The sequence below is a fragment of the Panulirus ornatus genome, chromosome 3 (assembly GCF_036320965.1).
Source record: "Panulirus ornatus isolate Po-2019 chromosome 3, ASM3632096v1, whole genome shotgun sequence".
In the NCBI taxonomy this organism is placed as follows: domain Eukaryota; kingdom Metazoa; phylum Arthropoda; class Malacostraca; order Decapoda; family Palinuridae; genus Panulirus; species Panulirus ornatus.
Window position 1 is genome coordinate 71,443,834 of NC_092226.1, and position 18,185 is coordinate 71,462,018.

Sequence of the window (18,185 nt, forward strand, 5' to 3'; positions counted from 1 at the left end):
CTTGCTCCTCTGGCGTTACGATTCACAGTATCTTTACAGTCTGTATATTGCTTTGTCTTGGCACCACTGCCAAACGATGACCATGTGTGTGCTACGGGGAGAGAGAGAGGTTTTATACACTCGTGTTGCCCCGTCTCTTAACCTTGTATATGTATGTACCATGTCTTTACTCCTATGTTTGTTAGCACACACATACAAGGCACACACACACAGATGGTTATAGGGAAATAGCAGTGGGCGCTAAATTTGCCCACCGTGGAAGAGAGAAGAGTAGGAGATGACTTGATCCCAACCGGCACACACACACAGATGGTTATAGGGAAATAGCAGTGGGCGCTAAATTTGCCCACCGTGGAAGAGAGAAGAGTAAGAGGTGACCTGATCCCAACCGTTAACTTTTTAAAACATTAATGACATGGATGGTGAACAGTTCTTCGAGATTAAGCAAGGAACCTGTTCAGAAGGTATGTGATAAAGGTGCTTATGTCGCATCATGGTGGATGAATGGAGTGAACTGAGTGTGAGGGTATGGTTAATGCTGACAACACGTAGGTGTTTGAATAAGCTGTATGGGAAGAGAGGGTTCAAAAGATGAAGGCGCCCCTCCTCACGAGTGTACAACTCCCTCCCTCTACAGCACAGAAATGATTATACACAGCCACCTTATACATAGTTGCCTTAATTATACACAGCCACCTTATACATAGTTGCCTTAATTATACACACCCACCTTATACATAGTTACCTTAATTATACACAGCCACCTTATACATAGTTGCCTTAATTATACACACCCACCTTATACATAGTTACCTTAATTATACACAGCCACCTTATACATAGTTGCCTTAATTATACACAGCCACCTTATACATAGTTACCTTAATTATACACACCCACCTTATACAGAGTTGCCTTAATTATACACAGCCACCTTATACATAGTTACCTTAATTATACACTGCCACCTTATACATAGTTACCTTAATTATACACTGCCACCTTATACATAGTTACCTTAATTATACACTGCTACCTTATACATAGTTACCTTAATTATGCACTGCCACCTTATACATAGTTACCTTAATTATACACAGCCACCTTATACATAGTTACCTTAATTATACACAGCCACCTTATACATAGTTACCTTAATTATGCACTGCCACCTTATACATAGTTACCTTAATTATACACAGCCACCTTATACATAGTTGCCTTAATTATACACTGCCACCTTATACATAGTTACCTTAATTATACACTGCCACCTTATACATAGTTACCTTAATTATACACAGCCACCTTATACATAGTTGCCTTAATTATACACTGCCACCTTATACATAGTTACCTTAATTATACACTGCCACCTTATACATAGTTACCTTAATTATACATATCTTGCCTGACTCATGATCTCTGTAGCTTGGTGGAGAGCTGTCTTACATGATACCGTTAGTGAGTCTTCGAGTGTAATGTATAGGTACGAGAGGTCGTCCTCCAGTGGTTACTATAGCTTTAAGAGGCCGGCCTCCAGCGTTCACTAACACGGGAGAGGCCGGCCTCCGGCGCCCACGACTCCCCACAGGAGGCCAGGTGCAAGACTCCTGTACGACCCTTGGCATTCCATATCCCTCTGTGCGACCAGACCGTACGACCTTGAGCGACACAAGGGAGAGAGGAGGAGGAAAAAAAAATATAGGAACCACGTTGAGCAAGCTGGGGGCCGGACGCTAGCCACCCATGTCCTACAGGAAAGCTTGGCACCTCAGATGACTCCGAAGGACTCTTCCTCTACCTGGAGATGACTTGGCGTCCCCTGCGCCCTCTAGGATGATGCGGAAGGACCTCCACACCCCCCTGGATCAAAGGATCCCATGACTCGCACAGAGAGAAAGAGAGGGAGAGGAACTCTCTGTGTAGGAGGGCGGAGAGTGTGGTTCCCTGTACCCGTTTCGAGCCATTGTCTGATGGTGGAGGATCTTATGGCTACACGTCACCTGACGAAGGATGTCGTGGCTTATCCACAGACACTTTACGTGGCTCCAGATACCAAGGGACTTCGTGTATCCTGGAGTGGTTCTGTGGGCTGGTGTCGGGAGGGAGGAGTCGTTCTCCCCAGCCGGATATGGAAAGGATTGGCTACGTTTCCAGCTTGACACCGTCCATTTTCAGTCGGGGGAGGCGAGGACACCCTCCCCAGGGGGTGACATTGTTCACCCCGGGTCACTCCATGTGATATTTACGTTTCGGTGGGTGTCTGTGGGTAGGTGGGTTAAAGTTTAAACCCACCTTGAAAAAAAAAGAGGGGTACGCAACCCTGCAGCAGAACAGTGCGTGTCCCCCTCTAACGCTAGGTTGGACGACATGACCTTTGACCGAACCTTTAAGGGTCAAAGTTCACGCCATGATTCCCAGCTTTTGTGTCGCCATGTTGGAAGGGCGGCCGTACCTCTCAAATTTGCATATGTCTTACGTAAGTCCTCGTGTTTTATGTATCTGCTATGGCCTCAGTAGGCCGGAAAAACAATAGACATAAAGATGAATAGAAAGGGAGGATGGAAGTTTAGGGGAGAAAAACCCGCAATCGTACAAATAAGTGATTTAGAAGACCTTCTCCAGGTGATAAAATTTACATGATATGCCTTAGTGGGTGGAGGCGTAGACCCTGCTGCAGGCACACGCCCTATAGACCCGAGACTCAAATGCCTTCCAGAGTCATGTATCCCTGGAGTGCCGCAAGGGCATCCTTCACCAGGACTCTGACAGGGACTTCCCTCCCCTGGACTCTCACAAGGGCGTCCCTTCCCAAGACTCTCTCCTCACAAGGAGACGACCCTGACGTGGACTCTCACTGGGACATCCCTCCCCTGGACTCTCTCACAGGGACGTCCCTCCCTTGGAGTCTCCCACAAGGACGACCCTCCCCAGGACTCCTACAAGGGTGTCCCTCCCGAGGACGACCTTCCCCTGGTCTCTCACAAGGACGACCCTGCCCTACACCAGCTGGTCCTCCAGAGAGCTGTATTTCTGCTCGTGATGGGTCGTCTGACCCATCTCGCCACCTCAGAACACCACGATCGTCACATTGTTTACCAAAGGTCTTGAGGTGTCCCTGGAGACCTTACATACTCGTCTCTGATTGGGCCACGACGACTCAACATCTCCCCAGTCTCTGATTGGCTAGTTGGAACGAGTACCTTTCTCAGATACGGTCAGGTTATCGTCCACGGCGCCAGTCGGCTTGACTTGGTGTGGTGGCTCTTGCGGGAAAGGTCAACCGTAATGACAGATCTCGCGCTCCTGTCGTGTCTTGGGAGGCGGCGTCCCGCAGGGCGGTACCCAGAACCCATTGTAGATGTACTCACTTCTGCAGCAACGCCACACACTGGTGCACTATAGACACTGCAGTAGTTCTCGGATGTACTCTTTTAAGTGGCGTACAGTCGCTGATAGTCACGGCAATGACGAGTTTCAACATGAGGATCCATGTGAATGGAGTATTTCATTTGATCTTACGACTATCGTGGCAAGACAAGAATAGTAACGCCTTCATTAGTCTTACGAGTCTCATAGCAGACTAAGAAGAGTAACGCCGTCCGTGATAACAGGTTGTCACACTCGTTACAAGAGAGTCGTAAGACGTGGGGCAGAAAAGGAAATGCTATGTGGAAGGAATTAAAAAACTGAATTCACACCTTTTGATAAATTAGTCAGATTTTTTAAACATGATTGAAATCCTGTGTTGGCCAGCGTCACCAGGGTTCCTCCGACCTCATCTGTAAGCTGCCAGGCTCACAGTTAGCTCATTGTATCACTAGTTCTCATTCTCACACAAGTTGGTTAGTCGAGCGTAAGGAGGTTCATAAGCACGTCCCTCATTTTACCGCTAGACTCGTGTTGAATAGTGGTTATTTCCTCCGTTTGTTTGTTATTTTGAGCACTTAGCAAGACAGTTCGATTCTTGAGCACGACGCTACAACTCTTGGGTATGCTTATACGTGTCGCTTGCCTTCACTATTGAAGTATCAGGTCAAAAGTCAGGTCATCATATCACAGGGTCACACCGTCGTTCTTTAAGGGTCTCACCGTCGTGCGAAAAGGTCGTACCATCTTGTTCAAGGGTCGTAACAGTCATCCTCAAGGGTCGTGCCATCTCGTTCAAGAGGTTAGAATATTTGCCAGAATGACTCCTTCTCCTCCTCACGAGAGCACCTCTCACTGTTACAGTACCAGTCTGCCATGCCATACCACACCTCGTAGCATCTCCGGAGACACGGCTTCGTCGCTACAGCGAGAGGCAGGTCATCGCTCCCATTCCACTCCCCAGGGCGCCATCTCCCGCCTTTCAGCGTGTTAATGAGGGCAAAACCTGAGGCCGATCCTGGAGACGTGCGGAGAGGGGCACCAGATGTGCGCCTGGCAGGAGCAAGAGAGCGAGCGGTGTCTGCTTCCCCCGGCAGAAGGGGACCTCGAAGTGGCGGGGGCATTGATGCAAGGGGAAGAGTTGAGAGTGTGGAGTCTGCTGGGGGAGTGTTGGAGGCGTGTGGGGAGGGAAGGGGAGTGGGTGTTGGCTACTGAGGAAGAGGTAGAGGTTTCTCCTGACGGCTGATGGGGGAAAGGGAGGCAGGAAGGTGGTCGAGGAGGGAGAGGAAACAGCTGCAGCACATAACTACACGGAAGCCGTCGCAATAGGTCACGGCCGCTGGGTGGCGAGGCCAGTGTTGACACTCTGTCCTTACCTCACCGCCACACACACACACACACACACACACACATACACACACACACACACACACACACACACACACACACACGCACTTGCACTTGCACTGCTATCAGCCATTTACGGCGACTTCAGCATGAGTTCGTCTGGCTTTATAGATCAAGGGTCAAGTTGCATCTGGTCTCCAGAGGATACGGTCCAGGTAGCAAAGGTCATAGATCGTGTTGCATCGGGTCTGGAAAGGATAGGCATTTGGTAACGCAAGTCGTAGACCTGCCCAGGGTTGTGGTGGATGGGTCGTCCACGGCTTTATATATACGGACCCCCGTCGCATCTGTGTTTAGTTTTCAAGGTCGAGCCTCAATGACCTTTTTTTCCGAGGGGAAAAAAAGTTATTGTTACGTTTTATGGATTTGATGCAATGTGAGAAAACGAGATGAGGTGTGGCTCAATGCCTCAGCGAGTGTGTGTGTGTGTGTGTGTGTGTGTGTGTGTGTGTGTGTGTGTGTGTGTGTGTGTGTGTGTGTGTGTGTGTGTGTAACTACCTATTTGTAATTACCAACCTGTACAGATCGAGGAGGGAGTTCCACGCTCGTGGGGCTCCATCTCTTGAAGTTTCTGTACTGTGTGTGGGTGTGTTTATGTAATTACCCACTGGTACAGTATAGGGAGGAGTTCTTAAGTACGATTCTGATATGGAACTTTGGCCCTTAGGTCTCTTTCATATATAGATTTCAATAGCTCATTTCCTCACTAGGTATTGATTGCATTGAGTCTTCTTTCGCTCAGTCCCACCCTCATTACCAAGCACGTACTAAGACTGAATTTCATCGGTCATTTATTAGACCCACTTTGAAGTTTGTCCCAGGGTTCCCCCTTGGTAAGCTGATGCGATCTTTGTCATCTCTACTTCACTCACGACCTGGGCCACCATCCGTGAGCATGTGTCAGGTAGGAGTCCACTGCATCAGAGAAGTTACTTACGTGCACCAAGAACAGCAGTGGGCCCAAGGTCGAGCACTAGGGTATCCCACGGGGAACCACATCCCCTCTCGAAGATACCGCCCCTCCTCCCTCCCCCTTTAATCTGAGGCCTTTGCTCCCTATGGTAATCTCTATGTTGAAGGAGCCTGCCTCTTACACCTGCCTGTAGATCTAGCTCCTTGATCAACCTCCAGTGAGGTCCAGGGACACGCAGTCGACCCATACTTATTTGACTGGAGGTGGAACTCACCGTGTCATAGAGGCCTAAAAGAGATTTGATGATGCTTGACCTCCATTTCTTTCAACCGTGTTAGTCTCCCAGCGAAGCTGTTTCTCCTGTGTAAGTAGCTATCCTTTTACTTTCATATTTTCCAGTGTTTTGCTATGACAGCTGCTAGGGAGGCTGGATTGTAGATCAGCACCATATCCCTATCATCTTTCTTAAAAAATAGGTACGACACTTACCCTCTTCCACATCTTTTTGGACTACACCTTCTTCCAGTGACTTAATGAACACTGTTTGGATGATGTAGGACAAGTGTCTCATGTAGTTCCTTCAGCGCAGGTAGAGGGACTTTATGGTAACTGTGAGCTTTATATGAGTCGTCTGGATAGTTTGATTATACCATTGATGTCATTGTCTCTACCATCTAAGACTTCTCCCCCCCCCCCCCCCACCTTGCCACTGGTGGTGCTGTGTGTGTGTGTGTGTGTGTAGGACGTGGATGCATGTACCTTGTGACCTGAGAGTTTATGTTCTTGTCCTTGTAGTCATAACTCTATGACAAAGGACTTCTCAGGGTCCCTCAGGGTATTTTAGGATTTGACGTTGACATTTAGGTCCCCCAATTGAACTGAAAGATTCCAGATAGAATTTAGGTAAAACCTCACATTGACATCAGGGTTTGCTCGATGGCAGAATTTCCCGGTGCTGCAATTATCAGGATCTATGATCAGCCAGCACGCTAAGATGACTTGTCTCCTTCCTGGACCTAGCTAGACGCACAGGGTGTGTCTCCTCCCTGGACCTAGCTAGACGCACAGGGTGTGTCTCCTCCCTGGACCTAGCTAGACCCACAGGGTCTGTCTCATCCCTTGACCTAGCTAGACCCACAAGGTCTGTCGTGGGCCCGACATAAGACACTGTTCCAGGGTCTGGAACGCAACGAGCAGTGGTTTCCGTATCGTTCCGAGGTAAAGATCGTCCAAGGTCGTTCCCTCTGGAATATATCTATCGTAAATTACTCTTGGAACGTCAAGTTGATAATGTGAGCTGAGGGTCGGGAATGGAAGATTGGATCGACCCACTCGCGTATGACCCTGGGGGAAAAAAAAAATAATAATTACCTGGAACGTAATTGCTTTCATCCATGAAGATTGACCTACTCTTGCATCCGCAACTAATTATCAATTATGTTGAAAAAAAAAGGTATATATATATAAATTCCAGCTTCGGAGACTGTAATTTCCAGTTTGAGCTCTCAGTTTTGTTTAGGTGTAATGAGACTCGCCTTACGAACATATTTTTCACCAGTATGCCGTCTACCTTGACTGACACACACACACACACACACACACACACACACACACACACACACACACACACGTAAGCGTCGATCGTCCATCCCGCTGTAGACCTTCATACATAAGACCATAAGGTCAGTTATTGCCTGCATCTTGGTGGCTTGTTACGAGGCGCCCAGGTGTCGGGAGGCAGACAGATGTAATCCGGCTTGTCAGGAGGCGCCCTGGTGTTAGTAGGAAGGGGGGAAACAGACCAATGTAATCCGTAAAGCCTCCTGGGAGAAAAATCTTTCTTCCGCTAGGAAAGAAATGTATAAACAGACGCTTGTCGCTAAGTTAAGCGTATGATGCTCGTTCTCAGTTACGCTAACAATCTCCATCTCTTTAGGACTGTGGCCATCTATCTACCTGTCATTCAGCAGCTGGCAACTTTTTTCAGAGCCAGAGACCAAGTGTGGTGTTTCCCCCCCGCACGTCTGGCGTAACATGAGACTAGACTAGTCAACTGATGCCATAATGGGAGCAGGAAGGGAAATGAACAGCCACGTAGTTTTTTTTTATGCTTGAGATTAACTGTGTAGAACATAATGATTCTCAGCATATCGTGGGAAGGAGTTTCTAAATATAACTTCAGTTTCCTGGTTGAGTGGTAGGAGGAGGAGGAGGAGCATTTTGTTGTCTTCCTCAAGCGAGTGCTTCCGTGTCCCACTTCATCAGACACTGGTTTGAGTCGTCACGGGCTACGTGGTCGACACCTCGCCAGACGCTAGTGTTACACTGACACTTCGCTTTAGGGTCGTATTCAAGGTGTCGTATCCTCTTGTTCCAGGTGTCGTATCCTCGTGTTCAAGGTGTCGTATCCTTGTGTTCCAGGTGTCGTATCCTCGTGTTCAAGGTGTCGTATCCTCGTGTTCCAGGTGTCGTATCCTCGTGTTCAACGTGTCGTATCCTCGTGTTCCAGGTGTCGTAACCTCGTGTTCAAGGATCGGACCATTGTACTCTAAATGGTTACAGTCTTAACACCGTAACCGCGCAAAAAAAGGACTCCTTTCTCCTTTTCTTTTTATGATCCCACGTCATCGAAATTAAACCTTCCGTAGAGAGGGTGTTTTTCTCCAGCGCCACAGCAGGAGTATAGCGACCAAATCCAGGTTCCAAGCTTCCCTCCTTTGTCCAATCTCCTTCGTCCTTCTCCTCCTTTTCCTACTTATCAACAGTGGTGTTCCTAAGGTCGGGTGTTTTGTTTCTCCTCAAACTCCTCCTCCAATTTATTTTTTTGCCTTTTTTTGATCAGTGTCTTTTTTACTTTAATAGATATCCAGATGCATGGAAAAAAAAATCAGAATCTGACGACTCATATGGTGCATTCTCCGACTCTATATACATCTGAGAAAACGCCAGAAAAAAAAAAAAGAACTATAAACGACAGCGGTAGCGGGGACAGTGGAGAGTTAATGTGCGGCAGCGAGAGTCAGTGATAGCTTAAAAACTGCTGATGGGAATTCCATTTTCTTGTCAAGTTGACCTTTTTTTTATTCTTTACCAGACAACCCAATCGTAGGCCAATCAGGCCTTCTGTTGTTTATCTTTCTCATGTAAACTCACGTAAACATGACGCCTCGTCACAACTGTCTTTCAAGTTCACATTTGGACAGTCCACCCCGATGGAATAAGAAGTAGCCAAGTTCCTTGGGAAACCTGTTTGATTTCTGTCTCTCTTGCTGAAACTCCTCATATGTTTCCCATCTCTGTCGAAACTCGCATAGTTGGCCGCACGTCACACTCGGTAAGCTTCGGCGTCACTTGGTTATCGTAGCCGTTGGCTACACATGGATAGGCCTTTGTGACGTCTGTTTCTTTCCTTTCGCATCTTAAGTTCTGGAACGCTTTACCTCCTCATGTTTCTCCTAAGCGGTACAACCTGTCTCCATTTTTTTTTTTCCGGTTACGTTTTCTGTTCCCTCAAAAAAAAAGAACCTCTTGGAATCTTCTTCCATCTTCTCACTTACCCGTTTATCTATTTCGTCCTCTTTTCCTGCACTTAAGAAGGCCTGGCCTAACATTAGAGGACTTTTTGTCCTTGACTGGAGCGAGCCTCAGACATGAGGAAAATGCGTATGACACAATGGCTTCTTCCATACATCAACACTTTATTACGTTGCATGATTTAGTTCTCGTGGAATCTTCGGGCGTTCACTGGTCTCTGCGTCGTGTATGTATGTGTTTACGTCATGACTGCCACCGTTGTGGACGGAGGGAAACAAAGAAAACGCGACGCATCAGCGTCCCAGCCACGGCTGACGCGTCCCATAAACCAGAGGTCATTTCTCGGAACTGAATGAGCACGACGGTACGATCTTCAGGAAGACGGCACGGCCATTAGAGACGGACGCCTCGGCCTTTGACCCAGCGCGTTAAATAGCACGTCTAAAAGAGCAGGTCTTCCTCATCCGTACGGGTCACATCGCAATGCTTTGAGAACAGAGAGAGAGAGAGAGAGAGAGAGAGAGAGAGAGAGAGAGACACGCGCCAGTCACATGAGTGTCATTCGGAAGTCGAGTTGATACTGGAAGATTAACTCCACTTTTCCTCCTGCTTGTATGGGTACATTTGTCCCCTGTTCGTTCGTCTTGACTCTGGCGCCATTCTTGATGCATGTCCCTGGCTCCCCCTGTTTATTTATGTGGAGAGAAGAAAATGCTGATGATGGTGGCTCGTCACTGGGTTCATTGGTCACTCTTGTAACATCGTACAGCCTCTTAGTCTTGGGTCTACTACCCATTTCTGGTTTCTAAGGACATAGTCCATCTCATCAAAGAACCCATCCTTGTATTTTCTGTTTCTATCGTCCACTTCTTGAGAACTATTTGCTCAACTCCCAAGCACTGCTTTGTATGTTTCTGTCTTCATACCAACCCCTTATGACCTCGCCTGCATGACAGTGAGGGAGGAGGAGGAGTCAGTCATGTCCCCTTCCATGAACATCCATTGGGAAACCTGAGCAACATTACGAGCTGGTCTGTAGGGCTAGCTAGGCCTGTCTATCACAGTCGTGGTATCTTAACGTTGCATGAAGCCGGCGCTGAGAATCAAACTCATGGCCAAGGGAAGTCAGTCATTCCTTTCAGTTTCCATGGCATCGTATACGTAAAGACTTGGCCCACCATGGCTAGAGTATCCTTGCGAACGCCCTTAAGTCACTTCCATCTGTACGTCCCTTTACCTCCTTGTAGATCCTAGGGAACTTAATCCATTTTTCTCTCTCTCGTTTTGAAGTCCTCATTCAGCCAATACGATAGTCCACAGATGATTGAATCAATCGTCCAGCAGTTCTGGGACAAGTAAATCCCGATGATGCCTTTGCGTCCTTGCTAAGCCTTTGGAGTTTTCTTTTTCCACCTGCAGGAAGTGTAAGGTCAGGGGGCCTCGCGCCATCACCTCCCGGGCTGGAAAGGTCACCACCACGAGTAGTCTACAGCAGTGGTTCAGGACGCACGAGGGAGATGTAGTCTACAGCAGTGGTTCAGGATGCATGAGGGAGAGATGTAGTCTACAGCAGTGGTTCAGGACGCACGAGGGAGATGTAGTCTACAGCAGTGGTTCAGGACGCATGAGGGAGATACTGTAGTTAGTCTACAGCAGTGGTTCAGGACGCACGAGGGAGATGTAGTCTACAGCAGTGGTTGAGGACGCATGAGGGAGATGGTATTTGAACGATATTTCGTCCCCGTATTACTACTACCCTGTGTTTGATATTGGTTTGGTATTCGGGAACGTTTGGTATTCGGGAACGTTTGATATTCGGGAACGTTTGATATTCGGGGACGATGATTGATGCCTAGATGAAGGCTGCTTCGTGTTGGTTGTTCTGGAGTTGGCTCAGTAGAATCACCCAGGCATTGGACAGCATTGAGTTCACTGTGGTTTACCTTTCATGGATGTTTGGCTTGAGAAAATCTCCGGAATTTGAATGAGTCTGGTTGTGATGTGAACTTTTTTTTTTTTTTTTTGTCTTCCAGTATTTCATTACATTTGTGGTGTGGTCGACATCTTGTGTGTTTTGGGGGGTTTGTGTGTGTGTGTGTGGTGATGGTCATTATCTGGAGGGCCTAATTGACGTGGTTGTTTGGTTTGAAATAAAGTTGACGATGGTTGTTATCTGGCTGGCAAATTTTGATGGCAGAGGGTGGCTAATTTTGATGGTAGAAGATGGCTCACTTTGATGGCAGAAGGTGCCTGATTATGACAGCAGAAGGTGGCTAATTTTGATGGTAGAAGATGGCTCACTTTGATGGCAGAAGGTGGCGCACTTCGGTCAGAAGGTGGCTCATTTTGATGCCAGAAGGTGGTTAATTCTGATGGCAGAAGGTGGCTCACTTTGATGGCAGAAGGTGGCTGGTTTTGATGGCAGAAGGTGGCTAATTTTGATGGTAGAAGATGGCTCACTTTGATGGCAGAAGGTGGCGCACTTCGATGTCAGAAGGTGGCTCATTTTGATGCCAGAAGGTGGTTAATTCTGATGGCAGAAGGTGGCTCACTTTGATGGCAGAAGGTGGCTGGTTTTGATGGCAGAAGGTGGCTAATTTTGATGGTAGAAGATGGCTCACTTTGATGGCAGAAGGTGGCGCACTTCGATGTCAGAAGGTGGCTCATTTTGATGCCAGAAGGTGGTTAATTCTGATGGCAGAAGGTGGCTCACTTTGATGGCAGAAGGTGGCTGGTTTTGATGGCAGAAGGTGGCTAATTTTGATGGCAGAAGGTGGTTAATTCTGATGGCAGAAGGTGGCTCATTTTGATAACAGAAGGTGGCTAATTTTGATGTTAGAAGGTGGCTAATTTTGAAGGCAGAAGGTGGCTCACTTTGATTGCAGAAGGTGGGTTATTTTAATCGCATTGGATGACAATTTTGCTCGTGATCAAGATATTCCCGTGGACTCATGGGAATATATGTGTGTGTGTGTGTGTATGTGTGTGTATGTGTGTGTATGTGTGTGTGTGTGTATGTGTGTGTATGTGTGTGTGTGTGTGTGTGTGTGTGTGTATGTGTGTTTGTGTCATTAGTACCCCTGATATTTGACAAATGTTAACAAGTCTTCTGTTGACAGACCCTGAAGCCTCTCTGTTGTCATTTATATTGCATTTTCTTAAATCGTACATTATCATAATATATATATATATATATATATATATATATATATATATATATATATATATATATATATATATATATATATATATATATATATGTAGGCAAGTAGGTATTTGAGTAAGATACTTTATGATGATATTATATTATAATTGACTTAGTCCAGTAAGGAGGGAGATGATATCGTACATTGTTAAACCTCCCCAAATGTTCTGTGATAAACCCATAGGATGAAGGGAGGAAACTCACGCACTCAGTCCTCCCGGCTACGGAAATTCCTCCCAAGTTCTTTGCCGACAAATATCATTTTAAAGGTCTTTAATTTTTCTGTGGGGTGGGGTCGCGTAGCCTAACCTTCAGCCGGCCCCATTGTTGATTGTCTTTTGCACGTACCAAGAAGAGTTATCTCACATTTACCTTATACCGGAGCTCAACGCATGCAGGCTTTATGTAACTGTACGTAGAAGTCCTCTTGAAAAGAATGAAAGGGGGGGGAAAAAAAAAGAAAGAGCATTGCACTATTTTTAGCCTTTGGGATCAGACGGCCACAGTGGAGGGGTTCGAAGCAAAAAATCGCAAGGAACAGCGTCAGAGCTACATGTGGGAGCTTGTGTGTGTGTGTGTTTGTGAGTGTGTATGTTGGCGGTGGAGGGGTCGCGGGGGAGGAGGGAGGGGGATGATTGCGACCTATAAAAGCCGTGGCCACAGGTGCACCAGGCACAGTGTCTCACTCCCTTCTCTGACGGCAACATGAAGTTCCTGGTAAGCCCTCCCTCTTTTTTTTTTTCTAAAAAAAAAAGACGTGGAGCATCCGAGGTTTCGTTTGACTGGAAACACGACGTGTGAGCTAGTGCATGAAACTGGGTCTGGCGGTGGAGCTCCCCAAGGAACCAGAGAGGAGTTCACTTTTGTTCAGTCGAGCTGTTATGTTCCTCTCTCTCTCTCTCTCTCTCTCTCTCTCTCTCTCTCTCTCTCTCTCTCTCTCTCTCTCTCTCTCTCTCTCTCTCTCTCTCTTCCCCTCGGGGGGACAGAGAGGGGGTTTGTTCCTGTACTACTGTACCGAGTACTTCTGAAACCCTGCTGGTTCACGGGGGGGTGTGGCAGCTTGCTTCAAGACCCACAACGTCAACAAGAGTCTCTCTCTCTCTCTTCTCTCTCTCTCTCTCTCTCTCTCTCTCTCTCTCTCTCTCTCTCTCTCTCTCTCTCTCTCTCTCTCTCTCTCTCTCTCTCTCTCGCTCCTTTCAACGTTACCTTAATTTCAGACACGTCTTTTGAGTTTCAACTTTGCTGACGATTCACACTTGTACAAATCTTGAGAGTATTAATGTGCCAGCCGATAAGATTTGCCTCATATCGTCTTGTCTGTCTCCCAACAGCATGTATATCACGCCGTCAGAAACCAGGGCGGCTTAACTTGTAAGGCTCATAGGCGTCAGAATGACAGTAATTGTTATTTGGGGAACGTGATTTTTAAGCATGTCATTCGTTCATTAATTGAGTTCTGTGATTTTGTATTAATAATACGACTAATCTACATCAACTGTTTTGTGTGCTTTTGTGTTAACATTCACTTTGGACGTGTACACATATGACAAGAACTTCAGTTCTGTGATTTCGTTCTGTATGATTGGCCAACCGTGGTACGAAGACTTGTCATGGTACATCTGAATGTTCATTGACATTCTCAAAGGATACGTGCTGACGTCACAAGATGATGCATTGGTTCATCTCCTAAGAGACTTGCCAACTCGGAGAACCTATATTGAGACTAGGAACGTCTTCGTAAAACGCAAAAGGAAGACGTATTTCTTCAGTAATCTCAAATTCTCTCAACAGGGATCATTTTCATTATAGAAAGACGAGAAAGATCTTTACCAGGAGATGAGATGCGTTTGTTTATCCGGTGCTGGGGTGTGGATGTGTGTGTGTGTGTGTGTGTGTGTGTGTGTGTGTGTGTATTTCCTCCGGTAGATGGTGCTGTTGTTGCTGGATAACGTCTGTTTTCTTTCCCCCCTCCCGTAGGTGGTGCTATGCTTGGCTGCCATGTGCAGCGCGCGGCCACAGTTTGTCTTCGTGGTGCCGACGGGCGTGGATGGCGGTATCCCTACCTTTACACAGGATCAGATACAAGCTTTACAGCAGAACCTGCAGCAGTTCCAAGTAGCTGGTGCTCCTGCTGCACCTGTTGCTGCCGAAGTTGTGTCTGCTGCTCCTGCTGAAGAGGTCGCCGTCGCCGCGGCAGCTCCTGCTGAGACTCTCGCCGCCGAAGCAGCCCTTGCCGAAGCCCCCGTGGACGTTGCAGCCGACCCCGCCGCCAACACTGTCGATGCCAAATTCGCCTCCTTCTTCTTCCCGGGCGAAGACCCCGCCGTAGTGGCTGCCAAGAAGGCCCACTTCGCCGCCCACATGACCCTCCTTGGTCACCCTCCCGCTCCAGTTGAGGCAGAAGCTGAGGCCGAGGTTGAACCCGAGGCTGAGGTTGAACCCGAGGCCGAGGCCGAGGCCAGAGCTGAAGCTGATGCTGCTGCCGCCGAGGCTGAAGCCGCTGAGGCTGAAGCTGCTGAAGCCGCTGAGCTGGAAGCTGCTGAAGCCCGTGAGGCGGAAGCTGCTGAGGTAGAGGCTGCTGAGGCGGAAGCTGCTGAGGCGGAAGCTGCTGAGCTGGAAGCTGCTGAGCTGGAAGCTGCTGAGGCGGAAGCTGCTGAGCTGGAAGCCGCTGAAGGCCTTGAGGCGGAAGCTGCCGAGGTTGAAGCTGCCGAGGCTGAAGCTGCCGAGGCTGAAGCTGCCGAGGCTGAAGCCCGTGAAGCTGAACCTGCAGAGGCTGAAGCCGCTGAAGCTGAGGCCGCTGAGGCTGAGGCTGCTGAAGCTGAGGCTGCTGAAGCTGAGGCTGCTGAAGCTGAGGCAGGAGCCGCGTAAGAAGGGACTCTTGAGACCTGTTCTGTAGATATGTAATTATATTTTATATCATTCAAAGTTTCCTATATTTGAAATTATCTGAATAATAAACTTAATATATAGCCAAGGATCTTATTAGCCAGCAACTCTCTCATTTAGTCATTATATATTTTTTCTTTCCCCCCTTGATCACGATTTATTGAAAATGCTACGTCAACACAAAAGGGGAGAAAAAAAGATCAAAAATATTAATCAGGAACCAATAGAATTTAGAACTGTCCTTGGAAAACTATAAAAGGATATATGGTCAAATTATTAATTAAAAACTTTTTCTTACGTTGAATTACTTTTTTTTCTCTCCTCTTTCTGTTTTTTCTTTCAACATTCAAATGGATTTGTAACGAGATCGCAAGACATTGTAGATTGTCTACCAACTGTTATTCATCCTCTCTTATTTGGTCTGGTTACCTTGAGGGTGAAGGATAGCGAAAGTCCCTAAGTCCTTCTTGGACTGAGTCCACAGTCCTCTAGTCCCAGTGTGACTTAGTCACAAGTTGAACTCTGCAACATACTTCCATTTCCATTCGATATATATATATATATATATATATATATATATATATATATATATATATATATATATATATATATATATATGTATATATATATATATATATATATATATATATATATATATATATATATATATATATATATATATATATGATATTTTTCCTGATTTTCGCTTGCATTTCATTCTTTTCTTTCATTTCCATTATCTTGCCTGTTTCTGTTATTTGGTTTAAAGGGTGGCTTATATAATATTCATAACAATACTATTTTACTTGTTTTTGAACCCGGATGCTCGAAAATTCTTGTGCCCTCCAAAGTATTTTCAATTCCGTATGACTATTTTATTGATTCTAATTATAATTTGTGGTATTTCTCCGATCTTACTGATATAATACAAAATTAATTGTGGTAATTCTGTTACACTAATATCATTTAGATACATATAGTAATGGTTTTTGATCATAGGAAAAGGATTAGATGGAAGTAAGAATGTTTTATCGTATTGTCAATGCATAAGTGAATTACAAATTAAAATCATTGGTTATTTTTTTAACACTTAGCTTTTGTAATCATTTCACTGGTTCTGCATCGTGGAAAAATAAGTGATACAACGGGGTGATGAATACAAGTCTAAGAACGTTATTTCCATGGTACAGCCAAACCCACATAGGCACAGAGCGAAGGCCAAACAAAAGTTCAAGCGATTCAAGTTCCACAAAACCTAAATGATATCAAGCGGTCGCTCGGCAACCTTGGCATTTGTCATCCGCCTTTTAGACATACAGCCTTCCATTTATTTACACATAAATCCTTGGAAAGACTAACCTCACAGACTTTGCTTCTACAAACCCCCGCTGTAGACAGTTTGGTCCTGCATCCACTTCGTTAATCTCTCTAACGAAAAAAATGTATTTATAAAAACTAAATTAAAAAGTGTCATTTCTTTCCATTCAGACGCAAAATAAGCCCGAGGCCACATAATATCGGCCGACACGCCTCGTTACCGCTAGGCCGATGGAAAAACTGGCTTCCGTGTTGTTGATACCATGGCGAAGGTCTGTCTGCGGCGAGCGAACCCGAGTAGAAATAGTAACAAGACGCCTGAGGCGGGGCAGTTGTATGGAACGAGGACCAACCCATTCGTGCAGGGAAACGGAGAGCAGGAAGGACTATGTTTTATAAAAGATGGATTCGGTGGATGACGCCGGTATATATATATATATATATATATATATATATATATATATATATATATATATATATATATATATATATATATATATATATGCAAATGATAAATTCCGTTGAAATGTGACACATCCATACATGTTGAGTTGCCAAAGCATGATATATATATATATATACGTACGATGAATAGCAGATGCTGACCTCGGTACCCACATTAGCTGTTACCTGTGACACAGGGGTACATGACTAGCGCTCATTCCGCCACTCCTTGTATACCAGGGGCATTAGATGAGTTCCACATTGCAACAGCTGTACAGTTAAGAACATTATTTGAATTTTAAGTTCTCACTACCGCGCCACATACCCAATTTGAAGGCATGAAACACGGTATCTTATAGGAAAAAATTTAGCCCGTCAAGAGGTCTTAGATATATGCTAAAGAATGGTGCTGCGTTAGATCCTAGGTTTAACCATAGGTGCTTCATCCATAAGGCCATATTACACTTCGGAATAGCCTAACAAGTTCTCTTTGACGTCATCAGCAGCGAAGGGGAAAAAAATGGACATTGATCAAAGCATTTATAACACCGATAGACGAATAGATTGTTATATATTAGCCTTTCAGGATTTGTCTTATAAACGAAAGCTCAGAAAATCTTAAATACATTATCACACTAAATGCAAAGGATGAAGATTAGATTATAACATGGATGCAGATATATTATTACAGACACTAAATGTTTTACCTGATGCTGGAATTTGGTATGAGAGTTTTCCTTTATCTGTCAATCCCTCATGATACCTCCCTCACAGCCATCTACCGCACCTCATGAGGACATAGTGATGTGACTGGAAGATTCTTACTTCAGTTACACATTTGGTTGTCAGTTGTTGTGACATGAGGACCTGAATTTTTTCGAGTCTATTCTGTAGCTTCAGCATGTACACCTTATGATGTTTATTCAAATTAGACCAACTATTAAGAATTCTAATATGTGCTAGCAGATATTTTTGTCTCTACTGTTCTTTTAATGTTGGCCTTGGCGACAGGATAGGGAGAAAGTTGATTCCCAAATACCCAACCAACTCTGGAGCTTGTGTAGATTCTCCTCCCTTATCACCTTCCTCATGATCATGGCATCATCT

General features: G+C 45.7%; 1 protein-coding gene across 4 annotated transcripts in view; it reads left to right on the forward strand.

The window, feature by feature from the left end:
- LOC139763300 (uncharacterized) overlaps positions 1–15,400 on the forward strand; it is a 46,472-nt gene extending 31,072 nt beyond the window's left edge. For 3 of the 4 annotated variants that reach the window (XM_071689303.1, XM_071689314.1, XM_071689292.1), the window contains exon 6: positions 14,409–15,400. In XM_071689303.1, the coding sequence (XP_071545404.1) occupies positions 14,409–15,299 (891 nt within the window). In that variant the 3' untranslated portion in view covers positions 15,300–15,400. Of the gene's footprint in view, positions 1–13,013; positions 13,149–14,408 lie in introns of those variants that run through there. The other variant, XM_071689323.1, reaches the window with a different exon arrangement.
- Positions 15,401–18,185: the final 2,785 nt, after the last annotated feature.